Source organism: Sinocyclocheilus grahami, unplaced genomic scaffold, assembly GCF_001515645.1.
Source record: "Sinocyclocheilus grahami isolate Dianchi unplaced genomic scaffold, SAMN03320097.WGS_v1.1 scaffold331.1, whole genome shotgun sequence".
NCBI lineage: Eukaryota > Metazoa > Chordata > Actinopteri > Cypriniformes > Cyprinidae > Sinocyclocheilus > Sinocyclocheilus grahami.
Genome location: NW_015505510.1, coordinates 670,459 through 690,782, shown reverse-complemented (window position 1 = coordinate 690,782; position 20,324 = coordinate 670,459). Strand labels below are relative to the sequence as shown.

At 36.4% G+C, this 20,324-nt stretch overlaps 2 protein-coding genes across 3 annotated transcripts; one reads left to right on the top strand and one right to left on the bottom strand.

Annotated features, from left to right (window-relative positions):
• Window positions 1-1,396: 1,396 nt before the first annotated feature.
• LOC107602628 (guanylate-binding protein 1-like) lies at window positions 1,397-10,420 on the bottom strand. 2 transcript variants are annotated; one of them, XM_016295183.1, is made up of 11 exons: window positions 10,393-10,420; window positions 9,641-9,835; window positions 9,395-9,522; window positions 9,032-9,141; window positions 8,728-8,921; window positions 5,540-5,782; window positions 4,782-5,059; window positions 4,275-4,487; window positions 4,003-4,105; window positions 3,253-3,446; window positions 1,397-2,094 (listed from the first exon to the last, which is right to left on the bottom strand). In XM_016295183.1, the coding sequence occupies exons 2-11, from the start codon at window positions 9,831-9,833 to the stop codon at window positions 1,873-1,875; spliced, it is 1,878 nt and encodes a 625-aa protein (XP_016150669.1). In that variant the 5' UTR covers window positions 9,834-9,835; window positions 10,393-10,420; the 3' UTR covers window positions 1,397-1,872. The 2 variants fall into 2 exon arrangements, with proteins under 2 accessions (XP_016150669.1, XP_016150668.1); XM_016295182.1 differs by lacking the exon at window positions 10,393-10,420 and adding an exon at window positions 9,963-10,186.
• An 18-nt stretch (window positions 10,421-10,438) lies between these two features.
• LOC107602604 (guanylate-binding protein 1-like) lies at window positions 10,439-18,316 on the top strand. The gene is made up of 11 exons (XM_016295146.1): window positions 10,439-10,648; window positions 14,163-14,373; window positions 14,495-14,622; window positions 14,714-14,823; window positions 14,905-15,110; window positions 15,425-15,667; window positions 15,767-15,915; window positions 16,495-16,626; window positions 17,591-17,803; window positions 17,899-18,001; window positions 18,276-18,316. Exons 2-11 carry the CDS (start codon window positions 14,184-14,186, stop codon window positions 18,314-18,316), a joined length of 1,515 nt encoding a protein of 504 aa, XP_016150632.1. The 5' UTR covers window positions 10,439-10,648; window positions 14,163-14,183.
• Window positions 18,317-20,324: the final 2,008 nt, after the last annotated feature.

The following is a 20,324-nucleotide window of genomic DNA, read 5'->3' as shown; positions in this document are numbered from 1 at the left end:
GAGATTGGTCAGCTTGTAGAATCATATTTCCAATATCTTCCTTTGTTTTCAAAAACTTGCTCAACACTGCTTCACTCTGTAGATAAAAATATATATTACATTCAAAGCATCATTCAAAATGTCTGTTTACACAATTACAGTTTTAAATTAGGATTTGTTACAAAAAAACAAAAACAAATAAATAAATCAGTTTACTTATCCTTTTGTCATTCCAAATCTGTTTGTTGTTTATTTGTGTTTTGTACCATTATTTGTGAGTCTGTTCTTGCTCTGTACTCTTCTGACAGCTGTCTGAGCATGTCTATGTACTTTTGGGATCCTCCAGGTTTCAGGTATGATCTGTCAGAAATGCCTTTTTCCAGTGTATCAAACACATCATGCAGAACTTCCTCACACTGCATGCGAGATGCATCATAATTCTGCTGGCACATCTGTTGATATTCATCATAAATCTTCCCCTAAAAAGCGAGAAGCAATAAGAGAATGTGTAAAAAATAAAAGTTTGTGCATTTTTATTTTTGAACAGAATGCTCTGCCTTCGCATAGACTAAATCTATTTGACCTGTACACATGTTCTCTCTATAACAAAAAAACAGTTGCACTGCATCCCAATTCATATAACTCTTTTTATCCAAGACTATAGGCTTCTTTTGCCAGGTTCCTAAGACATTGTGTGTATTCTGTTGTCTGACTCTCTCTTTTTCTTTCTGTCTGTCTATCTTAGTTACTTTGATATGTGTTTCAGCAGGTACCATGAGCTCTTTTTGGTAGATCTGGTCATTGTCATTGAAGGACACAGAGATGAAAACTTCAACGGCCTTCTTCTCTGCAACTGTGTGGATTTTGGACAGTTCTTCTGGGTTCATTGGAAGCTGAACCAAGTTGAACAACTCTGTCACGTAGAGCTGCAGGGCCTCCTCCACAGCACGGACGTTCTGGATCTTAGCCAGAGACACGACTGCGTTCTCCAGACATGGAACATTTCCGCTGCGGATCGCCTCTACATAAACCTCAGCAAGGACCAAACGTCGTGAGCCCACCCTCCCAGGCCCCCCCCCCCCCCCTTTTTTTGAAGAATGAGGTTGAGGATTCAGGATACAAGACCATATTGAAAACATGTAAAATAAACTTGGATGTAAATATCAAGTTTTAGTGTTTTGAAAAAATAAATGGCAAAATAAATTGTGTAAAATAAGAAATGTTTTAAATTCTGCACTTTTTTAGGTCACCAATCAAACAAGCAAATTTGTGACAAGTCCCATGTGAACTATTTCGTGCAAAGGATCAGATTTTCAAAGACATTCTCAAATCATATTGGAAAACAAGATCGACTTGTGTGCATGCAGATGTCTGAAAGTTAGTGTCTTTTAAAATTTCACAAAATTCACTTCAAAAGTTAAAAACAAACTCTTTATTATCTGATGAAAGTGCTGTTGATAGATTTTGGCACTAACATTATAGCGAGCTATTAATAATGTTAATTGGTCAGCTGTACACAGTTATCAGTTGACAATGATAATCAGCCAGTTCTTCGGCCTGGTTAATATATAGGTCTATCAGTAGTGTTCACATAGTAAAGAAATAAAATATAACAAAAATATACATCAAAATATAACATTCTGTGCATACATTGCTTAAAGTTACAAAGGGCCCATGTACTGATCACTTTGGTAACAGCTTTGTTCATGACAAATGTTGATTCTTGCTTAGAGGTTAATATAATGGGCTTTCAAAGTAATTGGCATCTTTTGAGTAAGCAATGCCTATGAATTGAGTTGACAAATTCACTGACTAAAGCAATGACATACTGCTGGAGGATAGTAATTCTGATTCAAGTTATATATGTTTAGGTGTGTGTGAATAAGCTTGTATTCAAAAATAATTTGATGCCAGTGAAATACCAACACCAATCAGTTTAGGGGTGAAGCCTGGCATGAGCCACGTTGTTGCAGTGCCGATACAATTCAAAACACAGCCCAATATGGAGTGTTGTGATGATTTCTCTTTATTCATGTCTGCTTTCAGGCTGTTAATCTCACTCTGTATCTGGGCAGCCTCCCATTGGAAGCCCATCTTTAGAAGAGCTTGATTTTCCTGTAACACACAAGGAGTAACTAAATAATGAATGGTCCAAAAAACAGGATGAGTAATACATTCTGTCAACCACAAAAGCAATATTATGAAGCCTGTAAATTATGGAGCTTATAATATGACAAAACTAATTGAATTTGTATTGTGTAAATTTGAAATATTGACAAGTGTCATTTAACAAAAGATTTTTTTGAACTTGAATATTAAACATTTGAAATGTAACACAACTGAAGTTTTTATAGACATGTATTTTCAAACAGCAAATTTTTTTGTTCTGAAATCTTAGACTGCAAATATCCAGCTTTTAAAAATACAGCTTCAAGTTTTCAAGATGAAGAGGAAATTCGAAACATCAAATTCAATATTCTAAAATTCAATACGTAGAAATTCAGATCGTAGAGAAAATAGGTCAGAGGTAATTCACAGGAGTAGATTATCTCCGAAAAGTCAAACGAAGCATTTTGGCCAGTTTTCTGGTGTGAGCGTGCAGTTTAAGATCTACCTGATCATGAATCGCCCAGAGGTAGCCTAAGTGATTCTTAAACATTTATGGTTTATATACTTATATGTTAAGTTAGCATTCTCAGCATGTGAAACTGATGATGTTTATTAAAAGCACTGTACGTTTTGAATGCTTATATCTTGTAAATGTGAATTTTGTTTTGGAGCACACTAGTTTATAGATAACCTTAAGGCTAAAATATTAATAAAAGCCGGAGAAAAAAAATTTGATTTCACAAGGACTTTAAAGATATTTGAAAAGACAAGTTGTGTATTCATTCTAAAAAAATGCTGGGTTAAAAACAACCCAGCGCTGGGTGAAATATGGACATACCCAGCGATTGGGTTGTTTTGACCCAGAATTTTTTAGAGTTAAACATTTAACCCAATCTTCTTGGTAGTTTTATTTAACTCATCTATTAAAAATAACTATATAAAATGAACCCAACTAGGTTGCAAATAAACATTTATTAATATGTTCAATAAATGAACATTTATTAATAAGTTGAATAAATAATAATTAAATAATCATTTTTAAATTGCTTATTAATAAATGTTCACCTTTTGATTATTGCTGATGCCTCTAGTTATTATGTGTCTTATTTTTTATTTACTACAACCTATTTTGGGTTATATAAATCCATTTAAAACGGTTCTTACTCTCATTTTGGCTTCCAGGACTCGTTCATTGTCTCTTCTCATTCTGTCCTGCTCTCTTTCCATCTGATGAATGATCTGATTCACATGCTCATCATAGGTTCTCTGCATGTCTTTAAATGCCTGCTCCTGTAACCGGTTCTGTTTCTTTAGGCTTCTTTTCTGCTGCTTTAGAATCTCTGTCTTCATCTTCTCCACTGCAAAGTGCAGTGTTTTACTGAACACCTCCACCATCACTCTTGCTTTGTGCATTGTCATTGTCATACTTTTACACCCATTTCTACTAAAAATATCTGAACTACATGGCTGCATGCTTGAATTTATCTGCTTGTCAGTGGATGTAGCTAAAGCAGCTAAACACATTCATTAGAAAGGTGTGCCCACATACTGTACATGTAAAGGTACGCAAGCAAACACTTCACATTTTGCATTGTCATTGTCATCCTTTTACACCCAATTCCACTAACAATATCTAAGAAAACTGCATGGCTGCATGCTTGAATTTATCCACCTTTTAATGGATGTTAGCCTAAACAGCCAAACACATTCATTAGAAAGATGTGTCCACATACATTTAGTCTTGCAGTTAACGTGTGCATGCACACCCAGCAATAAAGATATGCAGTATGAGAGCTTAACAGATATTTAGAATAGAAATTTATGAAAGTGTATTGTCTTGTGTATCATATCATTCTATCAATCAGCCTTAATTGATAGAATGATAGAGAAGTGTGCAGCTGATTTGAATTGTACCCTCTTTCTCCTGTTCTGCTGCATTGAGAGATTGGTCAGCTTGTAGAATCATATTTCCAATATCTTCCTTTGTTTTCAAAAACTTGCTCAACACTGCTTCACTCTGTAGATAAAAATATATATTACATTCAAAGCATCATTCAAAATGTCTGTTTACACAATTACAGTTTTAAATTAGGATTTGTTACAAAAAAACAAAAACAAATAAATAAATCAGTTTACTTATCCTTTTGTCATTCCAAATCTGTTTGTTGTTTATTTGTGTTTTGTACCATTATTTGTGAGTCTGTTCTTGCTCTGTACTCTTCTGACAGCTGTCTGAGCATGTCTATGTACTTGTGGGATCCTCCAGGTTTCAGGTATGATCTGTCAGAAATGCCTTTTTCCAGTGTATCAAACACATCATGCAGAACTTCCTCACACTGCATGCGAGATGCATCATAATTCTGCTGGCACATCTGTTGATATTCATCATAAATCTTCCCCTAAAAAGCGAGAAGCAATAAGAGAATGTGTAAAAAATAAAAGTTTGTGCATTTTTATTTTTGAACAGAATGCTCTGCCTTCGCATAGACTAAATCTATTTGACCTGTACACATGTTCTCTCTATAACAAAAAAACAGTTGCACTGCATCCCAATTCATATAACTCTTTTTATCCAAGACTATAGGCTTCTTTTGCCAGGTTCCTAAGACATTGTGTGTATTCTGTTGTCTGACTCTCTCTTTTTCTTTCTGTCTGTCTATCTTAGTTACTTTGATATGTGTTTCAGCAGGTACCATGAGCTCTTTTTGGTAGATCTGGTCATTGTCATTGAAGGACACAGAGATGAAAACTTCAACGGCCTTCTTCTCTGCAACTGTGTGGATTTTGGACAGTTCTTCTGGGTTCATTGGAAGCTGAACCAAGTTGAACAACTCTGTCACGTAGAGCTGCAGGGCCTCCTCCACAGCACGGACGTTCTGGATCTTAGCCAGAGACACGACTGCGTTCTCCAGACATGGAACATTTCCGCTGCGGATCGCCTCTACATAAACCTCAGCAAGATTACCCAGAGCTGTCAGGAAACACAATAGTTCAGTCAGACATCTTTCTTTCGCATTTCATTGATCTCTACAAACGGTTATTTATCTGCTTAATGCTGCAATAAGTGACTTTTTTAATAATAAAATGTCCCTAATACCTGACTAATTTTAATAAGAGTGTCCAGAGCAATCATACAGCCATACTTTGTAACAGCCATAAACTCTAAACATCAGTCAATTACAGTCTTTGAATGCATATGTCTATTTCAACCAATGGCAGAGGTTTGGAGCTGGACATGCTGTTTAGCTGAATATAGGATGGCAAAAGAAAAAATAGGGTAAAAAGGCTTTTTTTTGGCACAGTTGATCAGTTAGAGCAGCTTTAAGTGAATCACACAGTAGAAAACTGCTCAGATTTCTACAGAGTGATAGAAATGATGCTTCTCAAAAGAGTTTTATAACGATGTTTTTATGCATTTGTTTTCTACAAGTAATTATGTGAAGACACACACCTGTTCCAGTAATTGTACGGCCGCCACTGACAGTTTTTGTCTTTGAATTGTTGTAGATGTAATGGCAGAAGGTGTTTGCCTGCTCAAGGAACTTTGACTCCAGTTCTTTCTCAGTCAGCTCCTCCATTATCCACATGCTTTCCATACTAGCAGGCCGAGGGAAGACAAAGCACTTCCTCACCGCAAAGAAATTCCGCAGACAGCTGCGTGGCAGGTTATACTGCACAGTCTGAGGTGAGCTACCTAAAATACGATAATTATAAATCATCAATGATATCATATTATATTTAAAGGGGTCATCGGATACCCATTTTCCACAAGTTGATATGGTTCTTCAGGGTCTTAATGAAAAGTCTATAACATACTTTGGTTAAAATTTCTCAATGGTAGTGTAAAAAAACACCCTTTTTACCCTGTCAAAAAAAGTTCTGTTTTCAGCTCTGTTGCTTTAAATGCTAATGAGCTCTGCTAATCCCGCCCCTCTCTTCGTGAGGTGATGAGCAGACTGTAAAACTTCAGCCGCGAAACTTGCTAACTAGTACATATTAGGAAAGGCGATTTGCAAAGATTCATAAAAAACCTTATACTCACTTCTTCTGTAGATGAAGCTGGATCACGAATGATTTGCGCGAACATAAACACATTTAGGCAGATCGGGGATCGGTGCATTCCCTTCACAAATGAAAGTAAAGTTAATCCTCTGCGTCTTCAGCGGCTCAGATGTTGGGAGTAAATGACGACTGCTGTGTTCATTATTACATCCAACAACAAAACAGCTCAATCACTTAATCGGAGACATTCTTGTCTTCCTCTGCACTTTGGTCGACACAATGTCGGAAAGCTCACAGCTCACTAAGGGCGGGTCTAAGGTAAGACGGCCTTGTCAATCAACTATCGTGGGAGCGGCCTGTGCAGAACTACGTCATTCTGACAGGAATCTCAGAACAGCCTGATTTGAAAAAGGGGATTTTAAAATAGGGATTTTTAAAAAACCACTGGGTGGATTTTTATCATTATAGGGTGGATGTGTACACACGCTTCCAACACAAATTTATGTTCAAACAACATGTAAAGTGAATTTTGCATCCGATGACCCCTTTAAAACTATCAGAGCATGATGCTAGCAGTGGCAAGTTCATGGGTTTGATTGACAAGGAATGCATGATAAAAGAACACCTTAAATGAAATGTAAATCATTTTGGATATAGGGGCCTACTCTTCTGCCAAATGTATACATCAAGGTTACAGGGCTGCAAAGATATTTTCCTTTAAAAATCCTATTAAAATTGGTAAACATACATATATACCAATTTATGCAATAAACAAGAATATTTATAATTTATGTGAATCGCCAATGGGGATGTAGATTCACTCTTTTTAAATGATGACTAAATTGATTAGCCTACAGTTTAGTGTAATAATTATTTTACAATTTAATGAACAGAAATAAAGAAATTGCAAGTTGAGGTTTAAAATAAAAAATCAAATAAGCAGATTTAACCAGATCTACCACCCCAGGTGCCATAAATATATTTGTAAAGGAATCACATGGCAGCAATTTATCTACATTCCTTGCAACTTTTTCTCAAAGTCTAAGTAACCCAGATAGAAAGGTGACACTGATACAATGTTTACTTTCTGTCCAAAATCCAAAAATTATGATTGGAATTGCAATGTTAAGAGTCTATTGGAGCAACATTGATTTGTAATAGTTGCTTCCTCATTAGAGAGAAAACACATCCTCATCTTGCTAACACAATGGTACATCTCTATTATTTCTCTGTTTCTTTGTTTTACTGGCATGTGTTTTTGTGTTTGACAATTTTTTAAAAACATGTTACAAATTCTTATTAAAAATGGTTATCAATTTTTATTCATAACAGTATTGTATTTATAATTAATGTTTGTATTTTTTTTATGTTAGGCAGAGCAATGCACTATTGCTGCCATTGCTCTTTGATCAGACCATAATAGATTTTAATTTTATTTTGTGTTACCAATTTTGTTTTTAGTGTTGTAAGCAGCCAAGTGAAATGACACTAAGACTTATCCTGGACTAAGATGGAATGAAAATACTAAAAATTTTGCAGGATAGATGGCTGAAACGTGTTCAAAATGTGATCAAATCTTGAAGGGTTAGTTCACCCAAAAATGAAAATTAGCCCATAAATTACTCACCCTCAAGTCATCCTAGGTGTATGTCTATGGTATACTCAGCGGGTGTTGCATGCATCAGTCCAAAAGAAGTTAAATAAAATGCGCCCATCCATATAAAAAAAAAAAGCATCTCACAAGGCTCCGGGGGGTGAACAAAGGCCTCCTGTAGCGAATCGATGTTTTTTTGTAAGAAAAATATCCATATTCAAAACGTAATAATCACTTTAATGTAGCTTGCACCAACAGTCCTACACGGAAGCAGTTCCGGGCGGATGACGAATGAGGTCGGCTTTGCGCATGCGCCGCTCAGAAGTGACGAACTCGGAAGCGCAGGGGAGAGATCAAAACAAAACACTTATTAGAAGTACAAAACGAGGACTTGTAAAGAAGAATGTCGGAGGATTTTGATATAAGCCAAGAGGAGACTGGGTTTCCTTTGCTAAAGTAAGGAAACTTTGCTTCCTTTGCTCCTGTTAACAAACGTTGGTTTTCACGAGACTCACCGGCGCATGCGCAGCGCTGAACTCATACGTCATCCGCCCGGAGCTGCTTCCGTGTACAACTGTTGGCGCAAGCTACATTAAAGTGATTATTACGTTTTGAATATGGATATTTTTCTTACAAAAACACATCGATTCGCTACAGGAGGCCTATGTTCACACCCCGGAGCCATGTGTGACCCTTTTTTTAATGGATGGGTGCTTTTTATTTAACTTCTTTTGGACTGATGTATGCAACACCCGCTGAGTGGCATTAAACAGCTTGAAAGATCAAAGACCATTTTTAATATAACTCCGACTGGATTCGTCTGAAAGAAGAAAGTCATATACACCTAGGATGACTTGAGGGTGAGTAATTTATGGGCTAATTTAAATTTTTGGGTGAACTAACCCTTTAATGCCTGATAGGACTTGTAATTTGTGTATTTCCACATTATCTTAATTTCTACATTAAAATGTCAAATTCAAATGTCCCTGCACTCTGAAAGTAAATATGTACTGTATGTTTTTAGTGTCAATTCTGTTTTTCACCTTGTTTTAATTCCAGTGCACCCTCCAGATAGTCGTCTGATGTTATTGGTTTATCCCCCTTTTTCAGTTGCAGAGTAAAGTCACGAACAGCCCAGACAAACGATGGAAAAACACGAATGAAATCTGCCGACTCGTCCTCATGTTGACCCACTTCTGCCTTCACACGAATGTTCTCCGTCAGCTCTGTAACATAGCTAAATTCAGCACTGTTCAGGAAGAGTTACACTGCTGCTACGAGAGAGTGTTTTCAATTTATTGCCCTGTATGTGCATGTTTTTGTTTGTTTATAGTGCGAGAAGGATACTGCAGCTTTTCCAGTGCCGTGTTGTCAATGACTCCTAAGCTGTTGTACACTAGACTGCTGCTGAGAAGAACAGCCAGACAGAAGATCCATGTATCATGTTTCTCATCCCCCTGAAATATTAAGAGAATGTCAGCTACATCCGACTGTAATTAGTTTAGTTTAAAACTGATCTGTAAACTCTAAACCATTTGAGCATCATTTGAGAGTAGTGCTGTGGCCCTGGGAGCAAAGTTTATATAACACAGCCATGGTACATTGACTAGCTAATGAAAACTGAAAGCACAGATCAGGTGATGATAGATTCTGAGAGGTAACATTGCTATGAAAACATCATTGTGGATGCTGTGTGCCCTTCCTCCTCACCTTCCTTACGTCACCAAGTCCCTCTGTGTCCAGCAGCACCAGAGTGTGTCCTTCTTTATTAGGGTGAGGGACACACCACATCCAGATGCCTTTGGTCTCTGATTCAATAGTGCTGCCGAGAGCAAAGCCTGAGACAGTCACATTAATCAAAAACAAATGAAGATGCCCAAAATATTTTTAAATATTGTTTGCATGTCATTATAGTAGTCTGACTGCACACGAGGAAGATTTTAAGCTATTTAAAACCTGTCTGTTGTCCTGCCAGGCGGTTCATAAGGTAAGACTTCCCCGTACGGTAGAGTCCCACCACAGACACCACCACCACCGGCTCATTGAGCCCATCCAGAATGTCTTTGGCCTCTTTTCTCACACACAGCTTCCCATTTTCATCGTTTTCAATAAAACACACCGGAGCAGACATGAACCCGCCACACGCCATGACTCAAAAACATAACGCAAGAAGTTACATAAAATAATAAACAAAGTAATATTTTTGAATAAACAAAGCCATTGTGGTGATTTTATACTAACACAAAAATAATAAAACTTAAATCTGACTGTTAATTACCTCACGGAAAAGCAGCTGAATGCCTGAATTTGTTGTTGTCGTCGTCAAAAAAAAAAGATCTTTAGAGGCTCTTCCTGTCTAACAGGTTTGTTACCTTGTTCTCTAAATGGTACTAAATAGGCCTATGGATGTGCGTTATCTGGGAGTGATGCTGTCACGAAAGTGCAAGTATACTTGTTATTGGATAGTAATAGGTGACTCAGAACCATCAGTTTAACGTCATCTCAAACAATAGCTTACTGAGAACTACAGGAGTGAGAATAAAACACACCGGAGCAGACATGAACCCGCCACACGCCATGACTCAAAAACATAACGCAAGAAGTTACATAAAATAATAAACAAAGTAATATTTTTGAATAAACAAAGCCATTGTGGTGATTTTATACTAACACAAAAATAATAAAACTTAAATCTGACTGTTAATTACCTCACGGAAAAGCAGCTGAATGCCTGAATTTGTTGTTGTCGTCGTCAAAAAAAAAAGATCCTGTCTAACAGGTTTGTTACCTTGTTCTCTAAATGGTACTAAATAGGCCTATGGATGTGCGTTATCTGGGAGTGATGCTGTCACGAAAGTGCAAGTATACTTGTTATTGGATAGTAATAGGTGACTCAGAACCATCAGTTTAACGTCATCTCAAACAATAACTTACTGAGAACTACAGGAGTGAGAAACAACATCGGTAAGATCTTCTACTAACTAAAACATGTCGTTTAGGGTTGCTCAACGTAGTCTATACTACAACACTAGGTAACGACCTGTCATGATAAGTTTCGAATAGGCTACTGTTGCTGTGGGAGTGACGGTAGATTTGACATCTTTCTCTCTTTTGACTGCCGTGATCTATCTCTGTATGTTTACGATTTTTGAAAGTCGTCGAAATGCAATAGTGTATTTTTCTGTTGCTTTTGGGGTAAATTGGAAAGCAAAAATAATATTTGCTATGTTCTTCCATGTACCTTTATAAGCTCAACCCCGTAAAAAGTGTTCTTTATACTTCTGCATTCCAAACCCGGAAACCTCATCCATTGTCTCCTGGTGAAAGAGGCCTGTCAAGTGACAATCATTTGCATTGTGCTGGTGAGAGTGATTTAAAGTCTTTGGACGTGATGACTCATCATTGTGTCAAGTTTTTGCATTTTTTATATTTTGCACTGAAGTATAGGCCTACTTTTAAATGTCTGTTCAGTAGTTCCCTATGTAAAAGAAGACAACTAATTAATAAAGGTAAAACAAACAAACTTGTAGCCAATCAGCAGTAAGGGGCGTGTCTACCCATGATGTGGTGGCGAGAGCACTCAGTGCACAGGACAGACATTAGCCAAGCCGAACAGAAAGATCTAGATGGCGGATAAAAAAACAAAAGATTGTTTACAATAAGGCAAGAAGTAGGACCCGTGTAAATATCGGATCCAGCTTTCCAGCGCTGGAGAGAACTCAAGGAGTGGAGGCCTGCGATCGGATTCCGAGGTTGCATTGTTTCTTCTCGATAGGTGAGAAACATTGGTTTTGCTTTGTTTCACAGAACTAATATATGCTGGTTTTTGCTTGAATATGCTCGTGTGTCATGTTTGCTTGATTGTTCATCTGCAATCCTATTGTCGTTCCCTTCAGCAATGATAAAGACACATTCATCATTTCCACACCCTATTAGCCTGGAGCGTCTAAACCTCCTCCACTGTCTGTTTCAAGCTTCAGCTCCCAAAGTGTGTCCGAAAAGTAAGATAATATATTTAATACAGCAGATAATAATACAGAAGATTCTGCCATAATCGTTGCCTGAGTTGCGAACGTATGTGTGGGGCGGCGTTATCAAAATAGGGGCGAGACCTTTTTGGCTTAGGGGCGTTTGTTTTGGTGATTTGAAATATCAACATTGGCTACCAGAAATCACTTACCCCACCTTTAAAGATCCAGCAATATATTTAACTGTGGGTGTGAGCTTTTTATCTGTTTGCACCAAACCCATCTGGTGGGTTTGCTGCCAAAAAGTTCGTCTTAATTTCATCTGACCATAGAACCCAGTCCTGTAGTCCATAGCAAGCATTTTTTTATTTATTTAATATATAAAAAAATTAGAATATCGTGAAAAATTTTATTTTTTGGTAACTTATTTAAAAAAGTGAAACTTTCATATATTATAGATTCATTACATGTAAAGTAAAACATTAAAAAAAAAATTGTTTTAATTTTGATGATTAGAGCTTACAGCTCATGAAAGTCAAAAATCCAGTATCTCAAAATATTAGAATTTTTCCTAAGATAAGTCAAAAAAGGATTTGCAAAACAGAAAAGTTCAAGTTCTTTAAAGTATGTTAATTTATGCACTCAATACTTGGTCAGGGCTCCTTTAACACAAATGACAGCATCAGTGAGGTGTGGCATGGAAGCGATCAGCCTGTGGCACTCCTGAGGCACTATTGAGCCTTCAGAGCCGTCTGTATGGTTTGATCAACTGTTTCTGTTTCTGTATCTTTCTCTTGAAAATATCCCCTAGATTACATATGGGCTTCAGGTCAGGCATGTTGGCTGGCCAATCAAGCACAGTAATATCATGGCACATTTTGGCACTGTGGGCAGGTGCTAAAGTCCTGCTGGAAAATGAAATCAGCATCTCAATAAAGCTTGACAGCAGATGGAAGCATAAAGTGCTCCAAAATCTCCTGGTAGACGGCTGCATTGACTTTGGACTTGATAAAACACAATGTGGTACTTTAGTTGATTGGAACTTCTTAATTATTACCCTGATGGTGGAAATGGGGATTTCTTTAGCTTAGGCCTGTCGCAATAATCAATATATCGACTTATCGCGCAATATATGTACATGACCTCAATAATTTTTGGTGACGCAATATATCGGCCATTATATTTACTTAAAAATTAATGTCACCGTGTTTTTTACATTCCACTTGTGCCTGTGTCTTTTGCAGCTTCTCGTACATAATGTGGTGTAGTCATGAGATGCTAGTTCAAATTTAAATAATGCTTCTACAAAAAATATTTTATCTGAAGAATATGGCCTTGTTTAGGGATCTGTGCCTTTGTGCATACGGACATCTGACTGCTAAATAGTGATTGTGTTTTTCAGCAATAGTGTGCACCCTTAATTTACAGAGAAAAGAAGGTCAGGGAAAAATCTGTAGATGGAAAAATCTCCATACAAGTTCTTTGTGCATTTTTCTTTTTTTGTACTTGTTACTTTGCACTTTTTGTTAGAAAATGTTTATTTACTATTTATTAAAGTTTTTTAAGGTATCTAATATTTTGATACTTAATTTCCATGATCTAAATATTCTTAAAAATTAAAAGTTTGTTGTCATTTGGAAGTGTGTAGGCCTTCTTGCATTATTTAGCTGTTACATTATGATTATATATTCAGTGGCATAAAATGGTCTTTAAAATGACAATAATATCGCTTAATGCAATTATTTCTGTGGCAATATAGCGCACAACAAGAAGTTTGTGACAGGCCTACTTTAGCTATTTTCTTACAGCAGGGGTCACCAGACTGAGTCCTGGAGGGCTGGTGTCCTGCAGATTTTAGCTCAAACTTGCCTCAACACACCTGCCTGGAAGTTTCAAGTATACCTAGCAAGACCTTGATTAGCTGGTTCAGGTGTGTTTGATCAGGGTTGGAGCTAAGCAGAACACGGCCCTCCAGGACCAATTTTGGTGACCCATGTTACAGCCTTTTCTATTTTGTGAAGCTCAACAATGTTGTTCCATACATCAGAACTATATTCTTTGATTTTACTCCTTGTGATGGATAATTAAGGGAATTTGGCCTCTGTGTTCCTCATATTTATAATCCTGTGGAACAGGAAGTCATGGCTGGACATGCTAGTCCATGCTAGTCACCCTGGTGTGCTAAAATGTAAATATGATTGTCAATATACTTCAGAGATATTGTACTCATAAGAATTTCTAGGGGTGCCAATAATTGTGCATGCATGCATTGGAGAAAAACATTTATTTCATAATATGAGTTTCCTCCCACTTTCAATTGTTTTACTTCAATGAAAGGTTAGAATTTTGTGAATTTTTTGAATGAATGAAGTATTGTTTGATTCTGAAACAAAATTCACAGGAAGTCTCACAACTCAAATGGAAATTCTGTCATCATTACTCACCATTGTGTCATTTCAAACCCGTAATAAATTTGTTCACCTTCAAATATTTTGTCCTTGAACATACAGAATGAGCTAAAGTGTGCCAGCATGTCTAAATCCAGACTAATGCCTTCGCCCGTATGTTTGGTGGAGAATGTGAACGGATCACTCAGCGTTTGTAAGCATGCCATTGAGTTCCTGAGTAGGATCAATGAGCCGGTGGTGGTGGTGTCTGTGGTGGGACTCTACCGTACGGGGAAGTCTTACCTTATGAACCGCCTGGCAGGACAACAGTCAGGTGATGTGTTTTGGAAGGCTACTTTGCCATTAACAATATACAGTCATAATTAATACAAGTCAAGTCTCACAACAATTGCATAAAAATTGGTGGTTATATAAATATAATTTGCTTATCTCAGGCTTTGCTCTTGGCAGTGCTGTTGAATCGAAAACCAAAGGCATCTGGATGTGGTGTGTCCCTCACCCCTATAAAGACGGACACACTCTGGTGCTGCTGGACACAGAGGGACTTGGTGACGTGGACAAAGTGAGGACAAGGATAAAGCTGTAGACTTATTATTCTTCTAAATATGTATTAATTTGTGGATGATTTGATCTGAAGACACTGTGTGTTTCAGGGAGACTCTAAGAATGACGGCTGGATCTTCTGTCTGGCTGTTCTGCTCAGCAGCACTCTGGTGTACAACAGCCGTGGCATAATCGATAACACTGCGTTGGAGAATCTGCAGTATCCTTTTTTCTGCCACATGTAACCCTCTTTCATTTATACAGACTTTGCGAGATGCTGTTATTTCTCAATGTGCTGCAGCTACGTTACTGAGCTCAGTGAGCAGATCAACATCAGGTCACTATTATCTGTACCAGCAGGAGCAGCTGAAGGAGACGATTGTCATTTTGTGCGTTTTTTCCCATCATTCATCTGGGTCGTGAGAGATTTCACATTGAAGTTAGAAGCTGATGGAAAGAAAGTGACAGAAGATGAGTACCTTGAGTTTGCCCTCGATCTGAAGAAAGGTATTTAAGAAAGAATTACAAGGTCTATTGATTGTTTTCCCCCCTAGCATTGTAAATGCAAAGATTTGGAAATAATCTATGCATTTCAAATAATAAAAAAGCAGAAAAACCCTGGCTAAAATCATGTTAGTCATGTGTGACAGATAGGTCTGACTATTGATTTAAGTTCAGTTAATTCAGCTAATATGTAATATTATACGCATCAAGCAGCATTTGAAGGTAAACAAATCGTGACTGAAGAATGAAAATAGAAAATGTTGACTCTATGTTAGTGCATTTTGGTAAGAATATATTTTCTTGTTAAACTCATCTAGGTGTGAATAAGAAAATCAGTGACTACAACCTGCCTCGTCAATGCATCCGAAACTATTTCCCATCCCGGAACTGTTTTGTATTCCCATCTCCCGCCTCGACTGAAAACATGATACACTTGGAAAACTTAGAAGAACAGGAACTTGTACCAAATTTTCTGGAGGTCACAGGTCGTTTCTGTGACCATGTCTTTCATAAGAGTTCTGTGAAAACTCTGAAAGGAGGACACAGAATTACTGGCAAATGTGAGTGTTTCACCAATTTAATAGTCATTGGTAGATATTCAAGTCCAAAAGCCTATTAAACAGGTACATTTATTTATCTGTGTTTGTGCATTTTATCAGTGCTCGGGCGTCTGGTGCAGATTTATGTAGACACAATCAGCAGTGGTGAAGTGCCCTGTCTGGACAATGCAGTTTCTACTCTTGCAATTTTAGAGAATGAGGCAGCTGTTCAAAAAGCTTTAAAAGTATATCAGAATGGGATAGAAGAGGTAAGACATAGAATATCACACATTCAATACTGTCACTCATACACATTAAATGGCACTTACTGAAGCTTCTTTAACCTTTCTCAGTTTTTATTATGTAGACACAATCAGCAGTGGTGAAGTGCCCTGTCTGGACAATGCAGTTTCTACTCTTGCAATTTTAGAGAATGAGGCAGCTGTTCAAAAAGCTTTAAAAGTATATCAGAATGGGATAGAAGAGGTAAGACATAGAATATCACACATTCAATACTGTCACTCATAACATTAAATGGCACTTACTGAAGCTTCTTTAACCTTTCTCAGTTTTTATTTTTTTTTTCATTTATACAAATACACTTTGGAGGTATAACTAATGAAATCTCAGGTTTCTTTTTATCATAGACAGCTTTATAGACACTTATCATGGGCAATATTTTGAAACTTATGTAGTTTATGATAGTATTCAGTAACAGGCTAGTCAAAAGTATGTTTTTTCACTTGAGTCAAATAAAGGTGTTTAACTTGGTGAACAGTTTTAGTTTAGGTACCACAGTTTTGGCAGCCATTCAGTGGCAAATTGCATGCACATATTCTGTTTCACAGGTGAAGAATATGTTCCCAGTAAGTGTGATTGACATTACCTCAGAGCACCAGAAGTTCAGCAATCTGGCCATCTCTGAATTCATGAAATGCTCCCTTAAAGATGAAAAAGGAGAATACCTAATAAAACTGATGGTGAGTTTTAAATACACAGTCACTAACCAACTCATATAAGCATGCAGACATGATAATAATAATATATAATAATATAATTAATAATAATATTATTATTTTATTATTATTATTTATTATTATTTTTGTTAATCTGTCATTATTAATAATCATTATTTAATTGGGCAATAATTTGACATTTTGTGTTTATATCTTAATATATTTGTAGCCTCTTGTATGTGCAGGAAAACAGTGGTGCATTTATTTTAAGAAAGCTGGAGGGGGAGAAGGATTCAGTAGATTTTTTTAAAAATACCTTTTTTCTAGTTTTTCACTTATAACAGAGCTGTGGTAATATTACAGACAAATTAGCACAGAATTCAACCATAAGTAATTTATTGACTATGATACCATTATGCAAATTTATATAAATGCACATACAAATGCTAGTCAGGTGTTCAGACAGTCAGATGTGTATATAATATCCTAAATACACAGATCTTATGTAATTTATATGAGTTATAAAGTTTTAAAGATTTTTTTTATCTTTAGACTTTAATATAGACTAATTATATTAAACAATTATATTAAAAAATGACATTTATATAAAAAAACAAACATTTGTGCTGAGAACATATATGCAACCTAGAATAGATCAGGAAAGGAAGAGGTGTTGTTCAATGTTTTCTTAAAGGAAAATTATGTGTCCCCACTAATGTCCCAAGTTCACTTGAGATAGCTATCCCCAAAAACCTAACCCTAACCCACTCCCACACCTGAACCTAACCCTACTGGAAAGTATATGTAGAGGTTGGAGATTGATTCATTGTATTGATGTTTTGTGACCGAATTAATTCCTACTGTACGACCATCAGATTAGTGAAACTAAACTAACAGTGTATCTAAACACTGCAGAACATTCAGGCTTTGAATAGGTGTATTTGTGCATGTTTCGGATTGTATTTCCATGTGTTTATATGTTTTATAGGAAGCAGTAGGTAAATGCTTTGTAGGCCTACTGCAAGATAATGAAAAGGCATCAGAGAGAAAGTGCAGAGATCTGCTGAAGAATCTGTACTCTGACATGAATAAACGGCTGCAGGATGGAGAGTACAGTCAGTCTGGAGGATATGAACTCTACTGCAGAGACAGAGATGCCATTGTTGAACAGTACCGCAGAGAACCCAATAAAGGTGTATCGGTGAGGACACTTTCAGTGTGTTATAGTGAATATAGAGTACATGGGTATGAGTGTTCCTATAAATGTGTTTTAATAATATATATGTTTACGTGCAGGCTGAGGCCATGTTGAATGAGTTTCTGAAAGACTGGGGACCTGAATCAAAACGTATCCTCTACATTGATACAAAACTCACCGAAAATGACAGAAAGATTCAAGGTAAACTTTTATTAACAATCAGCCTAATGGATATTTCTCAGTTCCTTTAGCTGTTTAATCCAGGAACATTTTGGAACTTAAAAATCTAACCTGTTCTACCTTCCAAGGCATTTGATATTGCCACATGTCCAAGAGAAATGTGTCACTATACAGACAGTAAAAGTCTTTTAGCGTCTTTATGTGGCTGGTAAGCTCAAGCCCATTGCTTTCAATAAGAAACCTTTGGATTGAATAGTGCAAGACAAAACTTAAAACTAACTTTATTGCTGTGTAGCAGTGAAAAAGTACATGAAGCTTGGTCTGGAATACTTTTAGAATGCCGTTATGTGTATAACAACAGTATATTATTTAGAAATGGTTAGAATTAAGGTATGCGTGGGGTTATGTGCTCATAAATATGAAAACATAAATATGTAAAAATTTAATTTATTCTAATTTTCCATATACAGGACCAGTTAAATAATCCAGGAACATTTTGGAACTTAAAAATCTAACCTGTTCTACCTTCTAAGGCATTTGATATTGCCACATGTCCAAGAGAAATGTGTCACTATACAGACAGTAAAAGTCTTTTAGCGTCTTTATGTGGGTGGTAAGCTCAAGCCCATTGCTTTCAATAAGAAACCTTTGGATTGAATAGTGCAAGACAAAACTTAAAACTAACTTTATTGCTGTGTAGCAGTGAAAAAGTACATGAAGCTTGGTCTGGAATACTTTTAGAATGCCGTTATGTTTATAACAACAGTATATTATTTAGAAATGGTTAGAATTAAGGTATGCGTGGGGTTATGTGCTCATAAATATGAAAACATAAATATGTAAAAATAAAATTTATTCTAATTTTCCATATACAGGACCAGTTAAATTATTGCAAATAATAAAGTATACAAGTAATACAATGTATAATATGTCTTTCAGAAACTAAGATCGGTGTGTCCCTTGTTTAGTTCCTTACCTTCCTTGTGTACCTAAGCCAGTGTTTTCAGTTCAGTTTAGCCAGTCTTTGTCTATACACATACCAGGTTTCAGTTTGCGTTTGTGCTGTTGTTGGCCATATTCCTTTTGTTCCTATAAAGTTATTGGTGCAAATAGATCCACTCTGTACTTGGCACACTGTGACAATAATATATTAACTGTAACTAACTTTCTCACCAAGGTTCTCAACTTGTTTGTAGGTGACCAAATACTTATTTTACCAAGGAATTTACCAATTAATTCTTTAAAAATCCTACAATGTGATTTTCTGGATTTTTTTTTCTCATTTTGTCTCTCATAGTTGAGGTATACCTATGATGAAAATTACAGGCCTCTCTCATCTTTTTAAGTGGGAGAACTTGCACAATTGGTGGCTGACTAAATACTTTTTTGCCCCACTGTATATATATATATATGACATTGAATATGAATAAATACAAAGTAAAACAAAATAGAAACAGAAAATAGATGTGATGAAGACCAAGTTCCACAGGAATACCTTTACAATCTTTTATGATGCCTTTAACCATTTTGCAGTTGTCAACAACAACAACAATTTTTTTAATTCTTTATGAAATTCTATAAGAAAAAAAAGGGGGGGGGGGACGGGTTAAACACACATGAAACTTTTAAAATAAAATAATCTGATATATAGCCTATGTACAATTTAATAACATATAGCCTAGTTTGATATATGAATTGGGTGTTCGTCAAAGATTGCATGTGGTCGGAGATTCCCGTGTTTACAGCTCCGTAAAATAACCTACTGGAAGCTCTGGAGTTTTGCTGTATAGGCCTATAGATAAAAATATTACAATTACAAACACACAATAACATTTTAAGTTACTACCATTTCTGAAAAAAAGAATGTAGGCCTAGTAATTGATGTTATAAATACACACACCTGATTTTTGTTTTAATTATCCATCGTACATAAAAAAAGCTAAAGAAATGAGAGTGTATATGAGTTATTAAATTGTTATCACTCGCGTTTTACTGCTACATCTGGTCTAAAATGTAGTGCCGTCATCTTGTGTTGACATTTTGAAACTGCATAGGTCTATTTTGTAAATTATGCTTGGAGGGCCATATATAATATATAGACTATTTAAGACAGTGCCGTAGTTTGGACACCCCTGAACTAGAGCAACACACAGGCTCCTGAGTCCTGCGTTGTGATACTTTGCTGTTATCTTTTTCACCATAAATGGTAATGAGACAGGGCCAATCAGTGATGCTGACACGAAAGTGAAACTAAAAGTGAAACAACACAGGTTCCGTTCAAGTATAGGTTACATGCTGGCTCTCTCTAGCTCTTCCTGCTTGCTAAGAAAAAAAAATACATAAT